General features: G+C 71.6%; 2 protein-coding genes across 7 annotated transcripts in view; both read left to right on the top strand.

Moving 5' to 3' along the window:
* CEP131 (centrosomal protein 131) overlaps positions 1 to 1563 on the top strand; it is a 32640-nt gene extending 31077 nt beyond the window's left edge. For all 6 annotated transcript variants that reach the window (XM_058284865.2, XM_058284864.2, XM_058284866.2 and 3 more), the window contains 4 exons: positions 62 to 239; positions 504 to 700; positions 1172 to 1232; positions 1294 to 1563. In XM_058284865.2, the coding sequence (XP_058140848.1) occupies positions 62 to 239; positions 504 to 700; positions 1172 to 1232; positions 1294 to 1365 (508 nt within the window). In that variant the 3' untranslated portion in view covers positions 1366 to 1563. The remainder of the gene's footprint in view (positions 1 to 61; positions 240 to 503; positions 701 to 1171; positions 1233 to 1293) is intronic.
* A 9706-nt stretch (positions 1564 to 11269) lies between these two features.
* AATK (apoptosis associated tyrosine kinase) overlaps positions 11270 to 26918 on the top strand; it is a 29883-nt gene continuing 14234 nt past the window's right edge. The window contains exon 1 of the mRNA XM_058284858.2: positions 11270 to 11372. Within this exon, the coding sequence (XP_058140841.1) occupies positions 11318 to 11372 (55 nt within the window). The 5' untranslated portion in view covers positions 11270 to 11317. The remainder of the gene's footprint in view (positions 11373 to 26918) is intronic.

Raw genomic sequence — 26918 nt, 5'->3', positions numbered from 1 at the left:
GGCGGCTCGCACAGGGCCGGGTGGCCACCGCCCGCGCCCCGACCCTGCGCCTGCCCCGCAGGGTCAAGCGTCTCCGGGACAAGTACGAGACGGAGCTGGCCGAGCTGGAGCGGTCGGAGCATGGGCTCCAGGAGCGGTGCGCGGAGCTGAGGGCGCGCCTCGGGGAGGCCGAGGGCCAGCGCGGGCGCCTGCAGGTCCTGCTGCGGCAGAGGGAGGAGGAGCTGGAGGGCGCCAAGGCGGTGAGCGGCCGGCTCTCGGGGCACCCAGCGGCCAGCGCCCCCCACCGGCCAGCGCCCCTCCACCGGCCAGCACCCCCCACTGGCCGGCTCCCTCCACTGACCAGTGCCCTCCCTGGGGGCCAGCTCCCCCCACTGGCCAGCACCCCTTCCACCGACAAGCCCCCTTCCCCGCCGGGCCAGCCCCCCCCACGGGCCAGCCCCTCGCCCCCTGCCGGGCCGGCCCCTGCTGCCTGGAAGCCGTGCTCACCCCCCGCCCCCCCACAGGTGAACGCGCAGCTGCTGGGCGAGCGAAGCGGCCTGGCCCAGGTCGTCCGCCAGGAGTTTGCTGACCGGCTGGCGGCCTCCGAGGAGGAGGCGCGGCGGGCCAGGGCGGAGCTGGCGGAGCTGCGGGCGCGGCAGCACGTGGAGCTGGAGCGGCTCATGCGGGAGAAGGAGGAGGAGCTGCAGGAGGTGCACCGGAGGTGGGCGCCGAGCGCGGCCTGGGGGCCTGCGACTCTGGGGTGGGCGGCCTCCTGCAGGGTCAGAGGGCAGCGGGGGCAGGGGTCCCAGCGCTTCCTCCCGCTGGGAGCCCCGGGGACGCCTTGCTGAGGGGCGAGTGGACCTCGCAGTGCAGAGGCCAGTGGCGGGTGGCGCGGCGGGCGGCTGCTCCCGGCGTGGCCTGGCCTCGGGTGTGGGGCAGGGGCGCTGCACCCCGGCCCCGAGCTCCTCAAGCGGGTCAGGGCGGGTGCATGAGGCCTGGGGCGGAGCGGGCGCTGCGAGGGGCTCGGGCTCCTGGGGCCCCTCCGAGGCTGTCTGCTGCTCCGGCCGCCCTGCGCCCCGAGGGGCGTGCGTGGTCACGGGCGCCTTGGCCCGGCCCCGGGGCTGCGGTTGCAGCTGTCCGCCCACCGGGCGGCTGCCGTGCAGGCCGTCCCGAGCCCGCATCTGCCCCGCAGAGTGAAGACGGCCGTAGCCAGGAAGGAGGAGACCTTGCGCGGCCTCCGGCAGCAGCACGAGGTGGGCGCGGGCCGCCCGGGGGCGGGGGGGTGGGGGCCAGCCTGACCCCCCGCCGTTGCAGGCCGCCCTGAAGCGCGCAGAGCACCTGGAGGAGCTGCTCGAGCGGCAGCGGCAGCCGCTGGCCACCACGTGAGCGCCGCCCGCGTGGGGCCGAGGACGCCTGCCGGCAGCTGGCGCGCAGGGCGGAGGGGCGGCCGCCCTCGCAGCCCCTTCTCTTGTGCGCCCCCTTCTCTTGTGTACCCCCCACTTTTTTTCCGTCTCTGCTGTGCTCGGTGGGGTCCCCATTGGAGCCCCGCAGCCTTCGTTTTAGCAGTAAAGTCGTGACTTTGTAGCGCTCTGTGCGGACCCTGCCTTGCGGCTCCTGGGTGGCAGCCCCCGCCATGCGCCCCCCCGCCCTCCCCTCCATCAGGCACCCAGAAGCTTGTGGGGCCCCCCCACCCCTGCCCTGGTGCCCGCAGCAGCCCCCAGGGGGCATGGAGGACGGTCCTGATGTGGAGGGGGCCCCCTGCCCAGGGACCCGCCCGCCCCCGGGAAGCTGCAGCTGCCGAGGCGGGAGGCGGGCGTGGGGCCATCCACGTCGGAGACGCCGAGCAGCGCAGCGGCTCATGCGCCTGGAGTGGGAGAGCCACCGGACGTGGGGCAGGGTTCACGCAGGGGCCGGGCGGCTGCGGGTGGCGGGGCCGACACCCAAGGCTGGGCCTGGGGGCTCCAGCAGGGGGGCAGGGCCGAGGAGGCACTGGGGGCCGGGGGCGCCAAGAGGGCCAAGCCCGATGCCTGGACCCCCCCAGCCCGGGGGCGCGAGCAGCACGTGGCCAGGCGGGCGTGGGGGTAGGTGTGGGGGCGGGGGTGGGCCTGGGCGTGGGGGTGGGCAGGAGCGGCCTGGCTGGACGGCTGGAGCAGAGCAGCTCGGGTGGCGGAAGGGCGGGGGGCTGCACCGGGAGGGCGGAGCAGGGGCTGCAGCTGGTGGGCAGGCCCCCCTCTACAGTGCTAGAGGCGAGTGGGCAGACTGCGCACAAACCAGCCACGGCCGCCAGAGCGGCGGGTCAAGCAGGGGGAGGGGCTTGGGCCGCACCCGCCACGCCCTCCCGCCCCCGCCCCCGCCCCTGCCCTTCCACCCCCGAGGCCACGCCCGGCAGACACGCCAGGGCGGCTGGTTTGTCCACGGCGGGCAGCCTGCACCCAGCCCCCGGCTGCGGCGTCAGTTCCAGCACATTCAGTGCCTCGCCTGCGCCAGGGCTGGGCGTGTTGCCGCTTCTTTGGAATTTTCTTTTTGATCAAGTCAGAAAATTCTAGAGTAGGAAACGTTTCTATTATGTCGCCCCTGCCTTGTGGGCCCTGCCCGGAGCCTGCAGCCCCAAGAAGCCCCCTTTCCGCCCGCCGGGACGCACCTCGGCAGGTCCCCAGCTGGGGCTTGTGAGACGGGCGCCTGGGGCACCCCGCCTTTCAGTGAGGAAACCGAGGCACAGGCAGCGGGTGCCCGAGTCCTGAGCCAACCCCTCGGCCAGGCTGCCCTCTACAGCCTTGCCACCACCCAAGCTGGGGGTCACCGGTGTTTTCGCAAGCAGGACGGGGGACATGGACAGGTGGGGGTCTGGGGGATACACGCCAGCCTGGGGGTGCAGCAGGGGAGGGGATGGGGGGCAGAATAATCCAGAGCTCCTCGGATCCCAGTCCTCCCACCGGCAGCCCCCACCCATACCCGCTCCCAACTCCACCCCCTTGAGTGTCCCCCCACCCTGTGTGACCCCCCACCCCTGCGCATCCCCCCACCCCTGCGTGTCCCCCCCTGCAGCCTCTCAGGCACCAGCCAAGTCCCTGCCCCCCTCGGCCCTATCGCCCCCCAGCTTGCGGCTGCCAAGTGGCCTCCCCGAGGCCTGCCCGCTGCCTCTGCCTGAGGCGGGGGGAGGGACCTGGGGGTGAAGCAGCCCCCGCACAGCCTCGTGCCCCCACTGCAGCGGAGACCCAGACAGGCTGGCTGGGGGTGAGGACGGGGGCTCGGGGGGTCCTGCCTGGCCTCCTGGAAGGGACCGAGCCAGGCAGGTCCAGGGGGCTATCCCCCCACTTCCTCACCACCCACCTTCGGAGCTGACCCCCGTCCCCGGCCGCGTCGGTTGCCCGCATCACGGCCTGCGCCTCCTCGTCTGCTGGGGGTGGTGCGCCCGCTGCAGGGGCTGGTGGGCGGCAGGTGCCTGGCGGGGGGCGGGCGGGGGGTCAGGGCTGGGGCCAGGGGCTGCAGCTGGGCCTCGAGCCAGGTCCCGGGCTGCGTGCAGGGCTCCCCCCGGCACCCTGGGCTCTGCCTCCAGCCCGGCCAGTGTCGTCGCCTTCCCCTGGGGCTGTGGGCGGGGGGAGCCTGGGCTCGGGGGGACCGGCCGTTACTTGATCTCGTCCCCTCGAGGGAGCGCTCCTGTCCTTGTCCAGCACCCGGAAGGCCTTGTGGACCGCGCCTCCGGCCGCCCCGGGGCCTGGAGCTTACACCCGAATGCCAAGAACTGGGGCAGTTGAGGACCCTGGGGCCAGCACGGGGGCCACCGAGGGGCCAGCCCTGGGCCCAGAGGGCGAACCCCGACAGGCACGGCTGGACGCCCAGGAGCCCCTGGGTACCCCCCAGGGCGGGGCCTGTGTGCCCGCAGGGTCACCCCCTGTGCCTGGCAGCCCCTGGGAAAGGGGTGCACCCCCCAAGATGGCTCCCGTGTCCACTGCTTCCTCTGGAGCGGGGCAGGGGGCTGGGCCCTGCGAGGGGGCTGGACCGGAGGCAACAGCTCAAGGTCCTTGCCGAGAGGGATGACCCAAGGCCAAGGCCATCGTCGCTTGGGGGGAGGAGTCCTTGTCCAGCCTGGCCCTGCAGGGCGGGCAGGGGCTGCTCGGAGCTCAGCTGGGCTGCTGGGAGAAAGCCCCTGCCCCGCTGGAGAAGAGGGACCCCAGGGGTGCTGCCCTCGGGGCCGCTGAGGGAGGAGAGGAGGGGTCAGCTGTCCCTGCAGTGGGCAGGGCCCCAAGGGAAAGAGAAGGCCTTGGCCACCGCCGCCTCCAGGAAGCCCTCCTGGTTACCCAGAAGCACCACCTCCTCATCCCCTGAAGGCACGCTGGCCGCCGGGCAAGGGGCACTGTGGTCCTGCTGGGCCTGGGCTGAAGGAGGCCCAGACGCCATCCACCCGCCCGCCCCTCATGGGTAGGCCCCCTGCCCGCGCATGAACTCTGCTGCACCCTCCCCGCACTAGGGGAATGCGGGCCACAGCGAACCCCGACAGCCTCCGGGACGTGCTGAGGGGTCGAGGGGGGCCTGGCTCTGGGTGGGTTGCCCGGGCGGGGCGCTGGCTGCCTGATCCCCGGCGGTGGCCCGTGGCCTGCGGCTCTCAGAGCTGTCCCCGGGGCGGGTTGGGTTCCGGGGTCCGGGCGGCGGCTATGCTGGAGGTCGCGGTGGCGGGGCCGGTGGGCCCCTGGGCCTCTGGAGAGTCCACGGGCGGCCGGGACTTCTGGAGTGCGCTCCCTCGGGGTGGGGAGGGGGGCGGGCGCAGGTCCCCGGAGGGCTGGGCGGGGGCTGGAGGCCGGGGGTCAGGGGTGGGGGGCACTGGACACAGTCCCCGCCAGCTGCTGGGCTGTGCCCCCCTCTGCAGGCAGGCCCAGTGTGGGCTCGGCTGGGGTCGCCCCTGGAGGCCCCTCAGGCTCAGACCCCAGGACCCCTGCCTCCCCCCGCCTCCCTCCTTCTCCTGCTGCCTATCTCCCCCCACCTGCCTCTGCCCTCCCCTGCCTGCCCCTCACTTGCCTGCCTCCCCCCCCCCCCCACTGCCCGCAGCCTGGAGGGACCAGCAGTGCTAGAGGGGACCCTTTCTCCTGTGGCAACGACCTCCCCCTCTGCTTTGCCCCCGCAATCTCACCGCCCTCCCCACAGCCGTAGGGTCAAGGCCTGACTAAGACCTTCCCCAGGCACCCCCATGTCCCCAACACTGCCCCCCCAGGCTGGCAGCCCCCCTTTCGCCCCGATGAGAAAGAGGCTGTGATGGGGCCAGGGGGGCTGGGGTGTCCCACGGGCAGGGGCTCGGCTCAGCGGGGACTTCAGGCCCCCCACCCCCTGGCCTCCGGCCAGCCCCCAGGGGTGCGGCCCCTGGACATCCCTTGGAGGCCTGCACAAGCTCCGCGTGCACACGCCTGGGGGGGCCGCGAGGAGCTGGCCTGGCTCAGAACAGCGAGGGGCGCAGGCTAGGAGGCCCCCTAATTCGCTCTCCCAAAGGGCTGACATCGCCGAGGGCCCTTCCCCCGCCTCAGCTCCGGGGGCTGCGGCTGTCCCGGCATTGCCTGCGCCGATCGTGGGCTCCGCCGCCCCCTGGCCGTGACCCCCGCCCGCCCCCTCCCCTGCTCGCCGTCTCGGGGACTCGGTGCCTGCTCAGCTCGGCCTCGCCTGAGCTACTCCCGTCTCCAGAGGCCCCGCCCCGAGTGGGCCGCCCAAGGCCGCCGTCAGGGCTTGGGCGCGGCTTCTCGGGGCTCAGCCCCCCGTGCCCGGCAGGACGTCGGGGCGCAGGCCGACGAGCTTGGCCGAGGCCGCCACGCCCCTCGCGTGGAAAGCGCGGCGTGGCGCCTGCCTGTTGGGGAGAGCGTGGGAGTTGGCGAAGGACCCCTGCCACAAGTCATGCGGTCGCTGGTGTCCGCACGGATGGGGTCTCCAGCCAGTGGGGGACACTGGACGGCCCGGGCTCCTGCGGCTGCGGGGGCCGAGCTGACCTTCGAGTCGGGGTCACCGCGGAGCCAGGGGCTGCCCAGGAGGAGGGCAGGCCTTGCCGGGCTCCTGCGGGCGGGGGAGCAGGGCCATGGGGACCCCCGGCCGGGCCGGCCCCTGACCTGGGAGAACGGGCCCCTGGGCGGGTGCTCCCGGGGCTGCGCCAGGACGAGACAGCGGGACGCGTCGGCGCACGCGTGGCTGCTGGGGGCGCTCGCCGCCCGCTGGCTCGGGGCCTCCTGCTCCCGGCCCTCGGGTTGCGTCCACCGTCTCATGCCCGCCCACGGCGGCGGCACAGCGGGCCCCGGCCCTGGGGGGCCGTGCGTCGGCCTTGGTGGGCGCGTTCCAGCGTCCACGCGGCCCGGGGGCTGCGCGCTCTGCGTGCTTTTCGTCACACGGGGCCACAGGCCGAAGGTGGCCCCCGACTTCCGGAGCAACTTCCTCCAGTCGCCCCCGCCGCTGGGCCCTGGGAAGGTTCCGGTGCCTTTGCCCTGTGAAGCGCGTCCAGGGACCCCGCCCTGTCCTGGCAGCGCTCCCAGGAGGGCAGCGGGCGGGCCTGGGGCGGGTCAGTGCTCCCGCCAACGTCGTTTCCAAAAGGGGGTCCCAGCCCCCCCCCCCCCGCCCCAGCCCTGCAGTCCCGCCCTCAACAACCCGCGAGCCGGGAAAGCGAGGTGCTGGGTCCCCTCAGGGGACAGCGACTCGGCAGAGAAGGGGCTGCGGCGCTGACGCTGCGACGCGGAGGAGCTGGGAAAATGGTGCTGACTGAAGGGCGCAGGCCCGGAGGCCCAGACGTGGGGTCCCACTTGCCCGGAACACGAGAAAATCGAGACAGAGGGGTCGGCGCGCGGGGCCTCCTCTGGGGGTGACGGAATGTTCTGGAACTAGACAGAGCACCGTGCGTGGACCAAAAAACGGGGACTCGTTGCCTTAAGAGAATTAGTTTTGTGTTCTGTGCGTTTCCCCCCAACAGCCAGGGAGAGGAATCGGGGCGCGGGAGACACCCCTTCTCGTGACACAAGTTGAAAGGACAGGGCCCAGGCAGGGCGGCGCAGGGCGCTGCGTGGAGGGAGGCGCTGCCGTGGCCCCTGCCTGCTCGGGCCCGAGACGCGGGCCTGGGGGAACTGGGGGGCCGGGCTGGGCAGCAGGAGCCCTGGGGCAGCTTCGTCTCTGCTCTGGGCATCCAGCGGGCAGCCCCTCGCCCCCGCCCCTGCTCGCTGGGGTCTCTAGCCAAGGCGGAACCCCCCTCCCCACACCCCGCGGAGCGCAGCGGCAGTGGGGGTGTTGGGGAGGGGTGACCCCGCTTTGTGGCCTCTGGGCAATCTCAGGTGGGAGCAGTACATCCCCCTCGTGGGCAGAGGGCAACACAGGGGCGCCCAAGCCTTGGACCCCCCCCCACCTCTGGCCCCAGCATGCCCAGCACTTTCTCATTCCGGTGTTCCCAGTGGACCCCTTGCCAGGGCTGGATCAGGGCTGTGCCCGGGCACCCCAGAGCATGAGCCCCCACAGGCAGGGGTGTTGGGTCCCACACGAGGTCTGTGCCCTGCGCCCGGCGGCCCTGCGCGGGGTGAGCAGTGTCATCGTGGAGGGCAGTGCTGGTGAGGCGTGCCGGGGCCGGAACGTCCAGGAGGCAGCTCCTCGGACGCTACATGACCACTGCTGCCTCGGCAGGCCAGCGCCCAGCGCACCTCCCGGGAGAGGACAGCCGGTGTCGCCAGGAGGCGGACGAGAGATCAGTGGAAGGCGGCCTGGCCATGCGATGGGACACGACCCGGCCTTAAAAGCCATTCCACTCCGATGCCCGCCGCGGCAACGCGGGCAAAGCTGCTGGTGAGATGCGCCAGCTGCCAGAGGTGCCAGCTGCCGTGGCGCCGCCGGGCCCGTCGTGGCTGTCGCAGCATCGCCTGGGCCAGACCATGGGGCAGCAGGCCTGACCTTCCCCTCGCCTCACGCACCACGGCGGCCCCCGCCTTTATTCAAAGCTGTGCCCTTCTGCTCAATGGGGCTTTTCCCCACTCATTCTGATGTTTTAAGACAGTGCGTCAAAGCAATACCTGCCTCTGGGAAGCAGACTTGGCCCAGCGGTTAGGGCGTCTGCCTACCACATGGGAGGTCCGCGGTTCAAACCCCGGGCCTCCTTGACCTGTGTGGAGCTGGCCCATGCGCAGTCTGATGTGCGCAAGGAGTGCTGTGCCACGCAGGGGTGTCCCCCACGTAGGGGAGCCCCATCCGCAAGGAGTGTGCCCTATAAAGAGAGCCACCCAGCGCGAAAGAAAGTGTAGCCTCCCCAGGAATGGCGCCGCACACATGGAGAGCTGACACAACAAGATGACGCAATAAAAACACAGATTCCCGTGCCGCTGACAACAGAAGTGGACAAAGAAGACGATGCAGCAAATAGACTCAGAGAACAGACAACCGGGAGGGGAGGGAGAAATAAATAAAACCTTAAAATAAAAAGTAATACCTGCCTTGATTGCTGTTTGCTTTTAACAGTTTTAGAGAGATGTAACTCCCGTGATGTAAAGTTCAGCCTCGCGGAGCGTGTTGTTCAGTGGCTTTCAGCGTAGCGAAGGGGAGCAGCCACTGCTCTAATTCCAGAATGTTCTCGTCACCCCTGAAGGACTCCCATCCCCTCAGCAGCCTCCCCCTCCCCCCGAGACCCCCTCCCCTGCCTTCTGGTTCTGGAGTTGCCCGTTCTGGCACTTTGTGTCTTGGGGTTCGGCGCCCCATTGTTGCATGTGTCAGCGGCGCCCTCCTCGCGGCAGAAGAGCGTCCCCTGGTCTGAGACCACGTTCTCTCTCTTGCCGGTCCCCCCCACGGCGTGTGGCCTCCGTGGGCCCATGAGGGCCCCGGGCTGTCCGGCCTCTCGGAGTCTGGGGTGGGGGACGCCTGCGTCGGCAGGGACCTCGTTGCCCGGACGTGCTTGGCCCCCGGGGGACCCCACGTGGGAGGGCAGGAGCCGGCACGGGTCGCCTCCGCCGCCCGCCCCCCACCCGCCCTGTCAAGGGTCCCGCCACTGCAGCTCTGCCCTCCCCAGGGCCGGGACCCTCCGCAAAGCGGGGCTGCGCTTGCCGACGCGGCCTCCTTCAGGCCGTCTGGGGGCCGGGCTCGGGCTGACCCAGAGGGCTTGGCTCGAGGGGGCCCCGGGAGGACACAGTCCCCATCCCCCAACTCTGGGGAGTGTGCAGGCCCCCCCCCAGTGTCCCCGCCTTCCCGCCTGGAGCACCGTGGAGGGGCCTGGGTCCCATGGGCGCTGTGCTGGGGCAGCAGCCGGCCTCCTGCGCCACAGGGCTCCCCCGGGCGCTGGGTGCTTCCCGTGTCCAGGGGCGAGCGCCGGGCTGGGGCAGCCAGTTCCCGGCCCAGCCAGTTCCCGGGAGGCTCCCCTCGGCAGGGCCCTCTGCTGCGCAGCCTCGCTGTGCAAGTGTGTGCACGCGTGTGTGCCCATGCATGCACTTATGCGCTCACGGGTCCGGGTCCACATGTGTGCACACGTGCGTCTATGTTCATGTGTGTGCACCTGAATCCACATGCATGTCGATGTCCACGTGTGCACACCTGCGTGTGATCTGTGCGCGCGTGTGCATTTCTATGTCCACGTGTGTACACGTGCGTTCGCATGCACATATATCTATGCCCACGTGTGCACCGGTGTGGTCTGTGTACACATGCGCGCACGTGTCTATGCCCATGTGTGTCCACACACGTGCACATGCCTATGTCCACGTGTGCACGCCTGCATGCGACCTGTGCGTGCCTGTGTGCATGTTTATGTGCTTGTGTGCACACCTGTGTCCACACATGTGCACGTCTATGTCCACATGTGTGTGATCTGTGCGTGTGCACATGTCTATGCCCACGTGTGCAACTGCGTGTGATCTGTGCGTGCACACACATGTGCGCATGTCTGTGTCCATGTACACACACCTGTGTACACATACTTGTACATGTCTATGCCCACGCGTGTGCACCTGCATATGTGATCTGTGTGTGTGTGTGTGCACGTCTCTCTTGGGCAAGCACGTGACCCCACCGGCCCTCGAGTTGCCGAGCCATTTCCTGGCCCTGGCCTCGAGGGTGAACCAGGTGGGCACTCCCAACCCCAAATTAGCAGTGACATCGGGCCGGGGCCCCTCTCTGTCCCCAGGGGTCTCCCTGCTGCCTTCGGGTCCAGGTGTGGGGGGTCCTGCCTCGGGGGAGCAGAGGCAGGGCCCTGGACGCAGGGCTGAGGGGGGCCGGGAGGGGCGGCCCCACGCCTGGACCACACACCCCAGCCGGCCACCCTCGCCCACCCCAGCCTCACGCGGGACCTGGGGGGGTGAGGGTCGCTCCTCTGCCTCCACTGCAGCCCAGAGCAACTGCTCCCTCAGGCCCAGAGGGAAGATTCTGGAAGCCCTGCCCTCCTCCACAAGCTCTGGGTGGGGCGGGGTCTGGCTTCCTTGCTCCATGAGGGGCCACCTTAGAGGAAGGGTGGCAGCTGCTGGCCCCTCCCCCTTCCCTGCTCTCCAGAAAGCCCTTAGGGTCTGCCCAGCGCCTGGGACCCCTCTCCGTGCCCCTCAATCCCCCCTTCTTTCCAGCTAGGCTCCGCCAGGTGAGTCTACACCTCTGCATACCTGCCTTGACCCCCCTCCATGTGACCATGTCCCCCCACTCCTTTGAGCCCCCCCACTGGGAGGGGCTGCTCAGCAGGTGTGTACTGAGCGAATGAAGGAAGAAATGAAGTTACACAAGCGCAACTCTCTGTCTCACCTACACCTCGACTGCCCCAGCTCCCACCCTGAGGTCATAGGGGACCCCTGGGGGCGGGCCAGGGCCAAGGGCCCTCCCCCGGTCCCGCCAACCCGTCGCCTTCGGGGGTCCCCAGCCTGGAACGCCAGGGCCCCCCCCACACTCGCCGCAGCAGCGCGGGCCACTGCGCAAGATGGCTGCGGGGGCGCGCGGGGGAGCTGCGGGGGCAGCGGGCACGTCCCCGTCCCCGGGCGGGGCGCCCCCACGGCGGCGGCTGCGGGGCGCGGGCGCGGGCGGCGTGTGCGGAGCGCCCTCTCCCCCCCCGCGGCCCCCTGCAGGCGCCTCCCCCCGGGCGCGCGGGCGGCGGGCACCCCGCGCCGCCTCCGCAGCTCGCGCCCCTCGCCGTGGGCCGGGCTGCCGGGACCCCCGCGCCGCCCCCCGGCCCCGCGCCCCCCGCGCCCCTCCCCCCGGCGCCCCCGCGCCGCCGTCATTCCCCGCGTCCGGCCGCCCCCCCGCGCGCGCTCCCGCCGCGCCCGGACTGCACCAGCCGAGCCCCGCGGGGCGGAGGCGCCTGCGGGCTCGCGCGCGGCTCGGGCGGGTGGCACCTGCGGCCGCGGGCGGGCGGGGCCCGGGGTGCCCGCCGGGCCCGGCCATGGCGTCGTCCTTCTTCAACCCCAGCTTCGCCTTCAGCTCGCACTTCGACCCCGGTGAGTCCGCGCCGCCCCCGCCCGCCGCCCGCTCCCCCACCCCAGGCTGGCGGGGACGGCGGCGGCGCGCCACACGGCGCCCCCTGCGCGCCGGGGGTTCTTATTTTGCAGGGAAGTTAACCCTTCCCGCACCCTGAGCCGAGTCAGCGGAAGGGCCAGGGCCCCGGGCCTGGGATCGCCGCGCTGGGCAGGCCTCGGGGCGCAGGGCACGCGGGGCCTGGCGAGGTGGGCAGGGCCCCCCTTCTCTGTGGGCGCCACCTGGCCGAGGTAATGGCTGTAGGGCCTGGGTCTGCCCCAGGTGTCCAGGCGAGCCGGTGGCCAGGGCTGAGGGCCCTGGGACGCGGGGCCCTGGGGATGCGGGGCCAGGCCCACCCAAGCCCCAGCCCCCCCGCCCGGCCTCACCCGGAGGTTTCTCCCCTGGTGGGGAGCTCTGCCAGGCACCCGGTGGCCCCGGGCAGGGAGGTGGGGGCCACGGGCAGCCGCAGGCCAGAACCCACAGGGCAGAGGACCTGGGAAGGCCGGCCTGCAGGCCCCCCTCAGCTGGTGCCCGGACCCCCAGATGGCGGGCGAGGCCGCGGGTGGCACCCTCAGGCTGCCCGTGGCGACCCCAGTGCGGCTGGTGGCGTTGGGCCGGGGCTGCCAGGCCTCCTGGCGTGGGGGCAGCGGTGGGCACAGGCCGGGGCAGCTGCAGGCGGCGCGTGGGGCCGGGCACCGGGCCTTTCTCCCCCGGGGCCTCTCCCAGCTGGGGCCCCTCCTCGGCGGGAGCAGGAGAGCCCCTGCCTGGAGCCGAGGCCCGGGGCCCCAAGTCCCCCCCATGCCGCGGGAACCCCGGCGTGGCTGCATTCAGCCAAAACAAAGCCAGGCGCACGTGACGGCTCCGGGCCTCCCGGGAGCAGGGCGGCTGGCACAGGGTCCCCGGGGCACGGCAGGTCTGAAGGCATTTGCCCGGGGGGAGGGGAGCTGCGCGGCCTCTCCCCCTCGGTGACCCTGGCGGCTTGGGGGACCCAGCGGCCACAGCCGTGAGCCGGCCCGGACAACCCGCAGGGACCCCCGGCCTTCCCGTGTCCAGCGTTGTCCGCTCGGGGCTGGAGTTTCACCCTCGGGCTCCGTGACCTGGGAGCTGCTGCCAGGGCTGGGGTGGGGGTGGCTGGCGAGAGACCCCCGCCCAGGACTGGCCCTGGAGTGGAGGAAGCTGCCCGGCCCCCGCCCCCCTGCTCTCTGCGGGGCCCCAGGCGTGCCCTGCGCCGTGTCAGCACCGCCTCGGATCCCCTTGCCGGGTGAGGGGAAGGGGGGTGCGAAGGGAGCCGGCGCTGTGGGCGCGGGGGGCTCCGTGTGGACAGCAGGGATGTGGCTGGAGGGCGACGGGTCAGGGGTCGCTGGGGCCAGGGGCTGCCAGGCTCCGCGCCCGCCCATGAGGGTGCAGGCAGGTGGCAGGGTGGCCCCGCAGCCTCTCACGGGCCCCGCCCCCCCCCCCCCCGGCAGCCCCCAGCCCCGCCCCTCGGGGTCCGCTTCGCGCAGGCGGGGGGCTGGGTGGGCGCTGAGTCGGAGGCGGGGGATGGAGGACACGGCGCCCCCGCCCCAAGGCGCCCCGCGGCCTCGCAGCTCTTCAGCTTTCCTCGCCCCACGGCGCAGCCAGAGGCTTCTCTCTGGGGTCTGCTTGTCCCTGTCTTTGGGGACCCCCCGGGGGGACCATCAAAACCCGGAGGGGAGGGGAGGCCCACGCCCACGGCTGCCGCGGCGTCATGGGGTCGCGCGGCACGTCGCCGGTGGCGGCGCCAGGGGATGTGGACGGAGGGGCTGGGACTCTGGGAGAAGCCCCCAGGCCAGGGCTTGACGGCCGAGGAGGTGGGGAGCGGCCGGCCCGTGAGCAGTTTCGGGGTTCGGCACATCCAGGAGCGATGGGGTTGCGTGGGGCGCCGAGGCCAGGGGCCGGGGTAGCTTCCGTTTAAACTGGCCTGTCGTCTGGGCCCCCCCACCCTCCGGGCGTGGCTGTGGGGTCTTGGGCCCATCAGCTGACCTCAGCCTGGCCCTGGGGGGGCAAGTGGGCAGGCAGGGGTGACCGGAGGGTGCCACGTGGGTGGGCGGGAGCAGCTGGGGCCGGGGAGCTGCTGGTGGGCTGGGAGGGGAGGGGGGAGCTCGAGGGCCGAGGCGGTCCCCAGGGCTTACCCTCCTGGCCTCCCCCCGGGGGTGCAGCAGGCAACTCAGGCTGCTTTCTGGGTTGGGGGCAAGGGAGGGCCGCCTCTGCCCTCGGGGTGACGTCAGGACGCCCCACAGTCTCAGGAGTCTGGCTTGGCTGCTGTGCACCCCCTACCTGCTCTCCTGCCCTTTCTTACACTGTGGGACAGCTCTGTGCCTCAGTTTCCCCATCTGTAAAGTGGGAATCACAGAGCGACCTACCTGTGAGGGTCTGAAAAGAATTAGCAGGGTCTGTGATGTGGGGGGCCGAGTGCCAGTTGTGGCTGACCCACACGTGCCGCGGAGGGGCCAGGGGAGGGGAGGGGAGAGGACGGGAGGGTCCTGCCCCGGCTGGTGCGCACGTGACGCCATCCTCCCTGGTCTTGGGCGCCACGCTGACAGACAGGTGAGGGGATGGGGGTCTGAGCCGGTGCACGGCGGGGTGCACTCGGGGACTCGAGGGGCCGACGGGGCACCCCAGAGGGAGCTTGGGCGGGCCCTGGAGACGTGGCGCAGCCACTCTCTGTCCCGGGACGCGCCTGGCCAAGGCTCCGTGACCACCGCCCGCTGTCGGGGCCTGAGGTTGCTCCCCGCGGGGCTGGGAAGGCCGGGCCGGGGGTGCAGTTGGCCCTTCTTGGGGGGCCCCACCGTCAGGTCTCTCACCGGGACGGCTCGCACGCAGGCGGGGGGCCGACGTGGGTCCTTGGAGAGGATCGGGTGTGGGCGCAGGTGGGCGTGAGCGGGGCGGCCGCTGGCCCCTCCGGCCCGGCCGGCGGGCGTGGGGGACAATTTCTATTCCAGCACATTCTCCAGGAAGCCAGGCTGCGCCCTTCCTACACGGAGCCGGCCCTGCCCCCGGGGGCCTGCACGTCTGTGCCCACGCAGGCTCACGCCCACTCTCACGTGTGAACACACGTCTTTCACACATGCACGCTTGCACACCTGCGATATATGCCTGCTCACACGTGCTCTCACACACGTGGAAATAGGACATACCTCTGCGTCTGTGCACACGCACTCCTCACGTACAGGGAAGCACGTACCCCGTGCACACACGTGCCCTCCCGGTGGACGCTCTTGTGTACGTCACACACACGTAACCAGGACACACACGAGCGCCCTCACGCAGATGCAGCTGCGCCCGCGGGGGCCTTGCACGCACGTGCCCGGGCACGCAGGCTGGTTCTGTCTGCTCTAACACCTGTGCTGGCCACCAGCTGCCCACGCCCCCACTGGCAGTGCCTGCCTGGCTTCCTGGCCACGGGTGACTGTCCCAGGTGGCCCCAAGATGGGGACACCTTCCAGGAGGTCACGGGGGGCCCCGAGGACCCCTGGGCGGCCAGCAGCCGCGTGGGCTGGGCGCAGGGGGCAGGCGTGGCCACGACCTCGGGGCGACCCCACTCCGCGGTCAGAGGCCCCCGCCCTGCTCAGGGCCACGTTGGATGGGGCGGGGGCTGGGGGGACCCAGGTGGACCCGAGCGCCCGACTCGCCCGGCACCCAGTGCTGTCCCTGCTCACGGGTGCTGGCCCCCGGGGTTGAGGAGCACCCAGGGCCCAGCGGCGTGGGGGCAGGGGCTGTGGGGGCGGGGCAGGGAGCAGAAGGAGGACTCCGCCACCCCAGGATGAGCACCCCAGCGCACCCAGCCACGGGACCCCCGCCCTGCCGCCGCGTCCCAGGCGGTGCCTGGGGGAGCGGGTGCCGGGGGGACCCACCTAGGCCCCGTGGGCTGTGGAGCCCCAGCAGGCGGTGTGTCCCGGCCCCCGGCCCCCTCCCTTGGCCTGGCACCTGTCCCGGGAGAAGATCCCACCCCGTAGAGAAGGCAGCAGAGGAAGCGGGGCGGGGGGCTCGGGCGGGGACTCAGGCAGGGGGCTTGGGGGGGCTCGGGCGGGGGCTCGGGTGGTGCCAGCTCGGGTGGGGGGCTCAGGCAGGGGGCTTGGGCGTGCTGGCCCGGCCCTGGGTCTGGCAGCAGGCGCCCTGAGGACACAGCGTCCCCGCCGTGTCCCCACCTCCCCCCGCCGAGGCAGGGCCCAGGGCGCCTCAGCCGGGTGGGGGGCTTCACGGGGGGGCACTTTGGGGTTCGAACCAGCTGCTGGAGCCAGGTGGAGCTGCCGCCCCGAGCCCGGGATGTGGGGGTATCTGGGGGCTCAGGCTGTCCCCCTGGCGCCCAGGGCCATGGTGGTGGGTGGTCTGCGCAGTGGGGAGGGGCAGACCCCCTGGCTCAGGTGTGGGCAGCCGGGGGGCAGGAAGCGGCTGCTCCCCTCTCCCGGGTCCTGCCTGGGGTCCCCAGCGAGGCCTGTTTGGTGGCCTCGAACCCGAGGCACTGGGCAGCCCCCATCCTCTGGCCTTGGCCTTGCCAGGGCGACCACCCGACATGCCTGCCTCGTGCCACGTTCCACCCGGGCAGAGGGTGCCTTGGTCCCCGACGGGCTCCGTGGGGTCCTGGGTGCAGGGATGGGGGTGAGGGGCCGGCCCTGCGACTCAGGGAACATGGGAGCCCAGGCTGGTGCTGGAGGGAACTGCGCTGGCCTTGAAGTTCTGAATCGCTTCTTAGCCAGGGGCTCAGGGCTTGCGTTTGGTCCTGGGTCCTGCCCGTTCCACGCCCAGTCCTGCGTGGGGGCGACTCCATCCAGCCGCAGGCCTGCCGGGCTTCTGGCAACCGGCGTGGGGCCGTGGCTGCTGGTGTGGGGCCGTGGCTGCTGGTGTGGGCCATGGTGCGTGGCCGCTGGTGTGAGGCTGTAGCTCATGGCCGCGGCTCATGGCTGCTGGTATGGGGCTGTGGCTCGTGGCCGTGGCTCGTGGCCGCTGCTTGGGACCATGGCTCGTGGGAGCAGCCAGGCTTCCGCCTGCATCTGCGGCCTGAAATCTTGCAGCCGTTGGGTGTCCCGTGAGGCGGTTGCGGCTCCGTGGCAAGGTGCCCTGAGAAAAGGAACCCGACTTTCTCCAAAAGCTCCAAAAGCACCGGCACGTGGAGGCAGCGCCTCGAGGCATTCCCACCAGTCCGACACTGCGAGCCGGCCCCCCGCCCCTTGGCCCCCCGCCCGTCGCCCCCCAGCCCCGCCCCTGGTCATGGCCGGCACCTGTCCAGCAGCTTCCAGCTCGTCCCCCGCCGGGCGTCGTCCACGTTGCCGTGCCCGGGAGCTCCCTCGCCGTCGGGCCGCCGCGGGAGTCGTAGGTTCCTCTTTGCCGTTGCTCCACGTCCGTTGCCGCGCGCCTTTTAGCGCTCACGCGTGGATTGGTTTGTTGAGCTGTAATTCACACACCACGGGCTCGTCGCTCCACGCGCACAGTCAAGAGGTTTGCGGTAAGTCCAGGCCGTGCCCCCACGCCATTGACTCCAGGCGCGTCTGTCTCACTGGAGCGGGCCCTGCACTGTCGGCAGTCACTGCTCGCCCGCGCCGCCCCCTGCCCTCTGCGTCGTCCTGCTCCGGACACTTCACAGCCGCGGGTGGCGCGGTGCGTGGCCTCGCGATGCGCGTGTGGCCTCTGGGTCGGCTCGCGGTCGCTGCCCCGTCCTGTCCGTGGCCAGCGAGCCAGGAAGGCCTGGCAGCGCTTTTTCCCGGGTGGCAGCACCTGCTGTGGATTCGGTGGAAGCGCTCGAAGGCATGTGCAGTGGCACCCGTGGCCCCGGGCTGCACCCGCCTCCCCACTTCGGAGCGCTTGCGCCGCCAGCCTGCGAATGGCTCGGGGGGCCAGGGCTCCCCAAATCCAACCGAAAGTCCCGTGACGCCCCCAGGGGTGTGTGCCACGGCACGGGCAGGTGCTGGCCTCGGGCCCCACCGCCTGGCCTCTGAGCGCGTCGGCGCAGGCTGTCGTGTTCATCCCAGAAGCCGCCTGGAGCCTCTTGGCCTGAGGCAGCCCCTGCCCTGGGATGAACTGCCTGCCCAGGTGTGGACGGTCACGTGGGCCACTGGTGGCCCCCGGCCTGGAGAGGGCTGGGGCAGGGCACCTGTCCTGCCAGGCCCGGTGGAGGCTGGCCCGGGCGTCCCCAGCCCGTCCTGCTGTCCTCAGCCCGGGCGGCCGGCAGGCGCTGTGCCCCCCTGCACAGATGAGCCCCCCGGGGCTCTGGGCACAGATTGGAGATGAGGCTGGCGGGGCCGGGGGCTGGGTGAGCATGTCGGGGCCTCCTGTGGGCAGCTGGGTGGAGGCCGCGGGTGTGCTGGCGGTGCCATCCCCACAGCGGGGACAGTGAGCAGGGGCCATGTGCAGGCGGCTGCGCCCCCCACCCTGTTCCCGCCCAGACCCCAGCGAGGGGCCCCGGGTTGTCCCAGGGGCCTGGGGTTCCCGGGCGCCACCCCGACTCCTGTGTGGGCCCTGGGGCCGCGGGGAGGGCGGCGAGGGGAGGTGCTGCGTGCAGCCCAGGCCGGGGACAAACGTCCTGCCCAGGCCCGGACTTGCTCACGCATCGACAAGGGACGTCCTTGCCCGCGTCACGAGGCGGAAGCAGCTTCCGCTCCTGGGCTGCGAGACGCCGGGCCGGGGCTGGTGGGGCGGGGCCTCTGCGGCGGGGGGCTGGCCCCCCAAAACCGCCGGCGTGTGCTTCGGAGAGCAGGCGGGTGAAGGGGGCAGGGCATGTGTGTGTGAGGGAGAACGCGTGGCTTTGTGACGGCACACGCGTGTGTGTTTACTAAGATGCGTGCACACGCATGTGCAGCTGCCGGGAGCGTGAGCGCAGCGTGTAAGGGTGTGTGGGCGCGTGTGTGCGAGCGAGCCTCCCGCCCCCGGCCCTGGAGGGTGCGAGCACCTCGCTCCTCTCTGAGGACACGACAGGGACGCGCCCCGCAGCGACGGGCTTGGGGTGCCCGGGTGCCAGGATGGGGTGGGGTCTCCCCGGCGACACGACGAGCCCAGGCTGCTGTGGCGGCCGTGCCAGCCCCGGGCTCTTACACCGGCAGCGCCGTCGCGGCGTCGCCTCGTCCCCGGGTGGGCCTGGGTCCGGCGCGGGCAGCGGGTCCACGAGGGGCCTGGCAGCCCTGGGCAGTGGCGGCCTGTGGCACGGAGGGGCCCTTGCTGACCGCCAGAGGCCGGCTCTCCCTGGCCAGGTGGGTGCCAGGTGGGGTCACTGGCTGACAGTTGTCCCTGCTGTCGGCTGCCTTTCCTGCTGTGTCCGGCTGGGGAGACTGAGGCACGGAGGGGTCAACTGTAATTAGAGCCCGGTGCCTGGGCCCCTCGCACCCGGCACCCCGTGATGGGGCTGGGGGTTTTGGGGGTCCTCACAGCTGGGCGCAGGACCCCCACCCCACTCCCCCACCAGCCCCCCACCCTCGGCCCCCCGCTCCCCGCTCCCCTGCACAGAGGCACCCACGTTGTTGTGGGCGTGTTGGGGGGCGGACTCGGGGGTGGGGGCTTGGTTAGGTTCTGGGGGTGCCAGCCTCGGGATCGGCGTCTCCTGGGCTGCGTGACATGGCGCCACAGGTGACTGCCTGGCCACAGGGCCACCAGCCTTGGGGCCACCGCAGCCCGGGCGTCCAAGGCCATTGGCCCTGGGCACAGCGTCCCCTCCCTGTGCCCCTCGGGCCCGTCCTCCCTGGCAGAGGTGGGCTGTGGCCTGAGGTGGCGCCGGCGAGGGGACAGCTCGGGGCTGGGGGCCACCCGCTCAGGGGCCTGCTCAGCTGCATCTGGGGGGGCTCCCACCGGCCCCCGCCTGCGCGTCTTTCCATTTTTTGGGGGCGGCTGTCTGCACTCGCCCTGGGGGAGGGGGTGGCCTGGTCCCCCCGCAGGAGCTTCTCAGGCAGCCGAGAGCCCCCGCCCCGCGGACCCCAGGCTGCTCTGCCTCCGGGGCTCGTGGCGCCTGGGGCGTCTACCCCCCCAGAAACTGCGTGTCGTGGGCGCCTGTGTCCCTCGTCCCCCGGGCTCCAGCTGGGTGCTGGGCGGTGGGTCTCAGGAGACGGGGTCCCGGCCCCCGGCCCCCAGCTGGAGCTGGGGACACGCCCGCCGGGTCACGCGGACTCCTTCCTGCACGAGCCCCGCTTCGCGTCCCTGCGCGGGGCGGGGCGGGCACGTGGTGCTGACGCAGGCTCCGAGGCCCGGCCGCTGCCCCCCGCGGGGCCGCCACGCTCGGCAGGTAAGAGCAGAGAACGGCTTTAGCCGCGCTGGGCGCAGAGAGGCAGGGGTGCGGCGTGGTGCGTGGGCCCGAGCGCACCCCGAGAGGGATGTGGGGCCCCTCAGCCCCCAGGTGGCGTGTCTCGCCCCTCCCCGCCCCCCCGCTGAGGGCTCCCTCCTGCAGGAGGCCAGCGGGTGAGTCGGGGCCGCGGGGGGTGGTCTGCCTGGGCAGGGGCTGCGCAGGGTGGTGGCGCACATGCCGTCCCGGGAGCGGCGAGGGGCCGCGGAGTGCGCATCCGGCCTCGCTTTCAAGTCAGAAGTGGGGGCTTCCCAGGGGCGAGCCGGGGTGGCTGCGCGCAGGGTCGGGCGGGGACCGGACCCCCTTGCCTCCACCCTCCCAGGTCGCGGCGCCTGGGGGGCCCCGGCTAAGTGGGTGGTGGCCTGGGGTCCCCACAGTGCCCGGGCAGAGGTGCTGGGTGAAGAGGGGTCCCCGTGGAGGGTCCCAGCCAGCGCGGCGAGGGCGCTGCCCCCGGACAGCTCTGCCCGCGGTAAAGCGCCCGCTCTGGCCCGGCCCCTCCGCTGGCGTCTGCCCGGCGCTTCCCGGCACCTTCACCGGCCTCCTCCCGCTCGCGGCACCGCCACCCCTTGGAGTCTCACGGGTGCGGCGGTGGAGGTGGGACCCCCAGGTGGGCAGTGGACTAAGTGTGCGCGTGCGCAGGTGAGTGTGCCGGGAAGGTGAGTACAGATGTGTGTGGCGTGCGGGCATGCAGCTGTGAGTACAGACGTGTGCGGCGTGCGGGAATGTGGGTGTGAGTAGACGTGTGTGGCGTGCCGGCGTGTGGCGTGCGGGCATGTGGACGTGAGTACAGACGTGTGCGGCGTGCGGGAATGTGGGTGTGAGTAGACGTGTGTGGCGTGCCGGCGTGTGGCGTGCGGGCATGTGGACGTGAGTACAGACGTGTGCGGCGTGCGGGAATGTGGGTGTGAGTAGACGTGTGTGGCGTGCCGGCGTGTGGCGTGCGGGCGTGAGCATAGACGCGTCTGGAGCGTGGACATGCAGGTACAGGCGCGTGCTCATTGTGGGTGTGTGAGTACAGACGTGTGTGTGCTCGTGCGAGTGTGTGAACGGACGTGCCTGAATGTGTTTGCACATGTGTGTGCATGCTCTGGTGTGTGGCCCAGAAGTGCCCAGGCGGGCGGGGCTGGTGGGGCCGGGCAGGGGTCTTCAGCCCGTGGGCACAGGCCACGAGGGCTCTCTGGAGGGCGCGGCTGGACGGGCGTGGGGCGCTGCCCCGAGCCCCGGCCGCCCGACCCCAGTGGCCGCGAGAAGGGCCACGGCTGGAGCGGCTTAGGCCTGCGGCCGCTCGCCCGAGGCGGGGGTCCTCGCGTTCCGGTGTCTTTTCCCCCGCCTGTGCCCGCGCCCGCCGGAGGCTGGGGTTCAGGAGCCCCTGCAGGTGCCGCCCGCGCCAGCTCCCCTGCAGCGCGGCCCGAGGCGGCGCGGCGGGTACTGAGCGGTCCCGCCCACGACAGCCCCCAGCGTGGCCTCCTTTAGTGGCGCGTCCCCCGTCCTGCTCGCACAGCACCCGATGGCTCCCCGGCTCTGTCCTCGGTGTGTCCTCGCCGACGGCCCGGCCGTGACCCTCGTGAGCGCCGCCGCGGCGGGCATCGTGGGAGGAGAGGGTCCCTGCCCGCCACCTGCCCCTCTCCCGGCCTGCCCGCCGGCTCCGCCCAGGGCCCTCCTGACCCCCGGGGCTCTCCTGCGCTTCCAGCCGCCCCTCGCTGTCGGGGGTGGGCTCTGGTCCCAGGGGCGGCTTCCCGACGGGAGGGGGGCAGCTGTTCCTTCCTCGTTGGTGAGCCGCCTCCACGGGGTCTGCTGGTGGCTGCTCTGGGGTCTTGCTGGCTTCCTTTTCCCTGCCTTTTTCCTTCTTGCTGAAGTAAACTTGACGTGACTTAAAACAAACTATTTCAGGGGAGTGGGTGTAGCGCGGTGGTTGAGCGCCCGCTTCCCACGTACAAGGTCCTGGGTTCGATCTCTGGTACAAACTTAAAAAAAAATTGGCCAATTTAGAGTGACCCATTCCGGGGCGTTTAGTACATTCTCACGCAGCCGCCACTTCTGCCCGCTTCCCTAGTGTTGTTGTCGCTGCAAACGAGACCCCGTCCCCACAAAGCAGCCCCCCAACCCCCGGTGACCGCTGACCCCTTTCTGTCTCATGGAGCTCCCCGTTCCGTCGTTTCACGCAAACGCCTCTCGGGCTCATGGCTTTTGCGTCTCCCTCGGCACCGAGCCTCCGAGTCCGCCCGCGCCGGAGCACCCATCGGCGCTGTGCTCCGTTGCATGGACAGTCCATCCGTCCACCCGCTGATGGCGACGGGGCATCAGCCGCGGCGGGCAGGGGCTTGCAGGCCGGGTCCCCCCGCGCCCGGGTCCCGTGGGCCCGGCTCGGGTGGGCTTGCGCGGAAGCACTCTCCCCGGACCGGCCGTGGGCTTGCAGGCAGCGACGCGCTTTCTGTGAATAGTTTTCCCCGGTGCGTGGTCCTTTCCTTTGGGGCTTTTGTTGAACGTGCGTTTTCGCGTAGCCGAACCCCCCGGCTTTTTATGTCCTTCCACCGCTTTTGGCTTAAAAGCCCGTCTCCCCCGAGACCCTGACGTCTCCCTGTTTTCTCCCGCGAGGCCGTGGTTTCCTTGCCATCTGAAGTCGTTCCGCTGGATGGCTTGAGCGACGCCGACCCCCCGGGGCTGCGGACCGGCCCCTCGCCTGCCGCCTCCAGGTGGGTCCCCCCGCCTGCTGGTCCGGCCGGCCCCTCCCTGCTCCTCTCCTCCACGACGCCGGCTCCTCTCACCTGTTCGGAAGCCGCGCCCAGGTGGGGGCTCCAGGGTCCTGCCCGTCGGGGGGCCAGGGGCCCCGAAACCACCTCCACCAGGCCCGAGGCCTGGCTCCCCGAGCTGTGCCCCCAGCCCTACCCCCCGCCACGGTCCCCCAAACTCCCCCCCACCCAAATTCAAACCCCTGCTGCCCCTGCCCCGAGCTCCGGGGCTCAGGACTGGAGCTGCCCCCCGATACTAGGTCTTGTCATGCCCCGCCCACTCCCAGAGCTGCAGCCCCTCCGGGCTGCCCCCAGGTGTCCCCCGATGATGGTCCCCTGGCTCTGAGGCCCTGAGGGACCCCCAGGCCCGGCCCTGCACCCCCACGCCCCACAGCAGCCCCCTCACCCGCCATTCCGCAGCCTGGGGGCCGGGCGGGTCCCGCAGGAGCTTCCCAGAGGGGACGTCACCGCCGTGTGCGTCCTGTGGGCCCCTCCCCCCGGGCCGGGATGCGAGGGGACAGAGTGGGGTCCCCGCGGGTGCCCAGCAGGGCAGGGGGCTGCGGACGGGGCCAGAAGCAGAGGCCGGGGGTCTGGAGAGGGTCCTCCTGGCCGCCCGAGACCCCGGGGCCCCCAGAGCGGGGCTGGGGGGGCGGCGGCCAAGTGCCGGGGGTCCGAGAGGATGTTGCTGGACTTCAGGCTTGAGGGGTGCTGGGGGGCTCGGCGGTGAGCTCCTGCTTCCCCCACGAGGCCCAGGTTCAAATCCGGAATCTCCAAAAAAACTAGGGAAGAAAGCGCAGGGGGCGGGGCCGTGCACGGTGGGCCTGGGGCCCCTCCCCAGTGGGCGCGGGAGGGTCTCCCCGCCGGGGGCCGGTGCCGTCGGCGCCCGGGGAGGGGGCAGGGAGCCGCTGAAAGGGCGAGGTCGCCGGGCGCCAGGCCTCCGTGCACTGCTGGTTGCGGGGCTGCGCCCCCCGCGGTGCGGGTCAAGGGGCCACGCTCTGCGCCGCTGGCCCGGGGCGCTGCCACTGACCGTGGAAGCCCAGAGCGCGGCGAAGGGCACGGGTTTCCGTAAAGCCCTCGGAAACGACCCCCCTGCCCCACAGGTGAGGCTGCGCATCCTCGGAAGCCCCTGCGCGGCGGGAGGGGTGGGGGCTCTGGAGAGGGGGCGACGGGCCGGGGGAGCCCGTCCCCGCGCTGGGCCGTCTGCCCGTGCTGCCCGCGCAGTGGAAGGAAAGTGGCTTAAAAACCTGCCAGGAAGGTGCCCTTCGTGCCTGGTGCCCTGGGCGAGCACCCTGCCAGGCAGCCCCGGGAGGTGCTGCGGGGCCAGCGGCTGGGACCTCGAACCCGGGGTGTGGGGACAGCTGGTAAACTCAGGGGACATTCTGTCTCTTCTCGGGTCCCCAGAGCTGGGGTCCACTGAGACCTGCAGCTCCGTCTCAGGCACTCAGAAGCTACCAGGACATGGGAGGGTGATTGTGCCGGGGTGTGCTGCTGAGCTGGGTCTTTGTAGCTTGCTGGTTCCCGTGGTGTAACGCCCCCCTCCCCGTGGAGCCACCACGTGTCCTCACTGAACTTGGAGCTCAGAAGAGGCGCAGCCGTCGGCACTCCCGCAGCGTGGGCTAGGACACTCGGGCTTTTGATCTAAGCACGCGGGCAGCGTTGTGATGCAATTTGCTCTAAGTCATAGCAGCAGCTATGTGCATTTAGAAGGCAGTAGCGTCCCTACGTGGCAAGCGCGCTTTTTACCCAAATTTGGTTTCCAAAAAAAATATTGCTTTTGAGGTGCTGGGGGCGGGGATTGAACCTGGGACCTCGTGTGTGGGAAGTCGGTGCTCAACCATGAGCCACCCCTGCTCCCCTGGAGTTGCTTTTTTCATTTGTTTTGCTTGTTATTTTTAAGGGGGAGCTAGGACCTGAACCCGGGACCTCCCATGTGGGAAGTGGGTGCTTAACTGCTTGAGTCACATCCACTCCCCAGTTTTTTTTAATCTAAAAAAGAAACAATAGCTTGCAATGAACTGCTTTAAAGCGCGCAGTCCCCAGGCTGTGCTGTTCCCACGTTGTGCAGCCGCACGCGCTCTCTCTAGTTTCGGTACTTTCTCATCACCCCAAAATACGCTAGCTGAGGGCACTGCACGCTCTGGTTCTGGCCTGGGCACCGGGGCGTTTGGGGAGCAGCCTTGGAGGCTGTCGGGGCTCTGGGCACCCCCGGGTCGCGCAGATGGGCTTCCTAGAAGTTTCTCAAGCAGCGAGGCCTTTGCACCTTCCATCATCCCAGGCGGGGGCTTCCTGGGGGGGCGGGTTGCACTCCCACCCACATGGGGGTGCAGTGACCTCGGGCTGGCGGCGGACCCTGGTGGTGCAGGGAGGGGAGAGGGCGTCAGCTCCCGGGGGTCCCCGCGCCGGGTTTCCCGGCGGGCAGAGCGGGGAGACACGTGTGTGCAGATGTATGAGCACATGGGCACACGCGTGTATCCACGCACACACTGAGCACACGCCTCCACGCCGGTGCTTGCCTGTCTGGCACGCGTGCGCTCTCGATAACGGGTTCTGCCCTGCGCGTGGCCCTGCACATGGCATCTCCCGCTCCCCTTCTGGACCCGCACTGCCCGCGCGGGGTGAAGCCGGCCGCTCAGCCTCGGCGCGTTTCCTTCTTCACCGCGGGGACCCCCCGCCCCCCGCCCGTGTGTCCCCGCCGCCCTCAGCGTCCTCCGCTCCCGCGTGCTGATACCTGTGGCCCCGCGTCCCCAGCTCACCCCAGGGCCGCCCGGCCCGCGCCGTCCACCCCGGCTCGTCCTGGGTGGGCTTCTGGCCCCGGGGCAGTGGACGTGCTGCCAACAGGGCTTGGGGACGGTCGCGCTCGCCGCTGTCGTCGTAAGGACGGAATGAGGGAGGAGGCGTGCACGGGCAGTGGCGGGGGTCCACCAGACGGCGGCGCCCTCAGGGGCGCGGATCCGGGGGGCCGGGGCTCCCCTCCCAGGGCCCGCGGCTGGGACGGCGAGCACGGGGGGCGGGGGCCATAAGCCCCCCCAGCCGTAGCCCCGGCCCCTCGGCTGCCAAGCCGGGTGGGGGGCACCTCCTCGCCGGCTGGAGGCAGGCGGGGGCGAGGGACTTGTGCCCGCGCACGTGCGCGCAGAGGATGGACAGTGTGTGTGCAAGCGTGCAAGCGTGTGCTTATGTGTGCGTTGCATAGGGCTGGTGGGTGTGTCCACACACACGGGTGTGTCTGGGGGTGTGTGCTTGCACACGTGGGCACACCTGCAACTCACACGTGGGTGTGGGTGTGTGCACGTGTGCGGCGGTGTTGCACGTGCGTGTGTGCTGTGCTGGTTGAGCAGGGGCTCGGTGCCCGGGTGCCCCGATCAGGTGCTCCAGCATCTTGGGGCCCCTGGGCAGCCCCCGTCGGCGCTGGGTCCCCCCGCCCCACGCCTCCGCCTGCTCGGAGGACCCTGCTCCGTCCCCGTGGGCTCAGCGCCATCACGCTGGGGAGGGGGCGGTGGTAACCGCTGGGCGCATGGGCGTGCCAGGGCCTCAGCTCATGAAGGCGAGGCTGAGGGTGGAGGCTGAGGGTGGAGGCTGGGGCCAACACTGACTGAGGGTGGAGGCTGGGAGCGGAGACTGAAGGTGGAGGCTGAGGGTGGAGACTGAGGGCGACACTGAGGGCAGCTGGGCAGGTGATGGGCTGTCGTGCCTGCTGCCTCCTGGGTGGACCCTGAAGGTCCAGGGGAGCTGCCCGGGGCCCCGTGTGGCTCGTGCGCCCGGCAGGAAAGGCCCCGGGGCTCCCAGGTGGGAGGCTGAGCGCGGCGCGGAGGGCGGGAGGGGGCGGCTCACGCCTGGCCTTTCTTGGCAGTGCGGGGAGCTGGGGGGCTCGCGCTGCGGGCTGGACGGCGTGTGTCTTACACGGTGCAGGTGCTGTCGCGTACATGGGCCTGCGGGTACCCCCGGAAACCACCACCCGAAGCGCGAGCTCACGCACCTGGGACGGGCACGTGGCCCCCTCCCGCGTGGCTGGCTTGGTTTTGCCGGCTGCTGGCCCTGCTCCCCGTGGACCCCCAGCCCATCCCGGGCTGCTGTGACCCCTCCCCTCTGTGTGCTGGTGGGACCGCTGGGCCCAGGCAGGCCCTCCATCCCTGCCACACCTCCTCCAGGCAGCCCTCCAGGGTGTCCACCCCGGCTGGAGGCCTTGGCTCCCTGGTGGAGCAGCCCCCGGAGCACGGCCGGTGCTGCCCCAGCCTGACCCTGCCGTGTCTGAGCCTCGGTCCCCCTGCCTGGCGGGACAGAAATGCTGCGGAAGAGGCGTGGACTGGGGGGTGGACCTGGGGGTGGGCCGTCCTGCAGGGGCTCATGAGGGGGCTGCTCAGAGCCCTCACCTGGGAGCCGGTCTCTGGCTCACTGTGTGTCCTCGGTGTCCCGGTTTCCCCACCTGCGTCTGGTGGTGTCGGGTAGCGAGGAGGGGCTGGAGCCAGCCGGAGGGGCCCGTGGGCGACTCCAGAGGGGCTTCAGCACAGGGCAGGGCCCCGCACCGC

The sequence above is a fragment of the Dasypus novemcinctus genome, chromosome 21 (genome assembly GCF_030445035.2).
Source record: "Dasypus novemcinctus isolate mDasNov1 chromosome 21, mDasNov1.1.hap2, whole genome shotgun sequence".
Classification (NCBI taxonomy): domain Eukaryota; kingdom Metazoa; phylum Chordata; class Mammalia; order Cingulata; family Dasypodidae; genus Dasypus; species Dasypus novemcinctus.
Note: the sequence above shows the minus strand (reverse complement) of the source record. Positions and strands in the feature narration are given on the sequence as shown.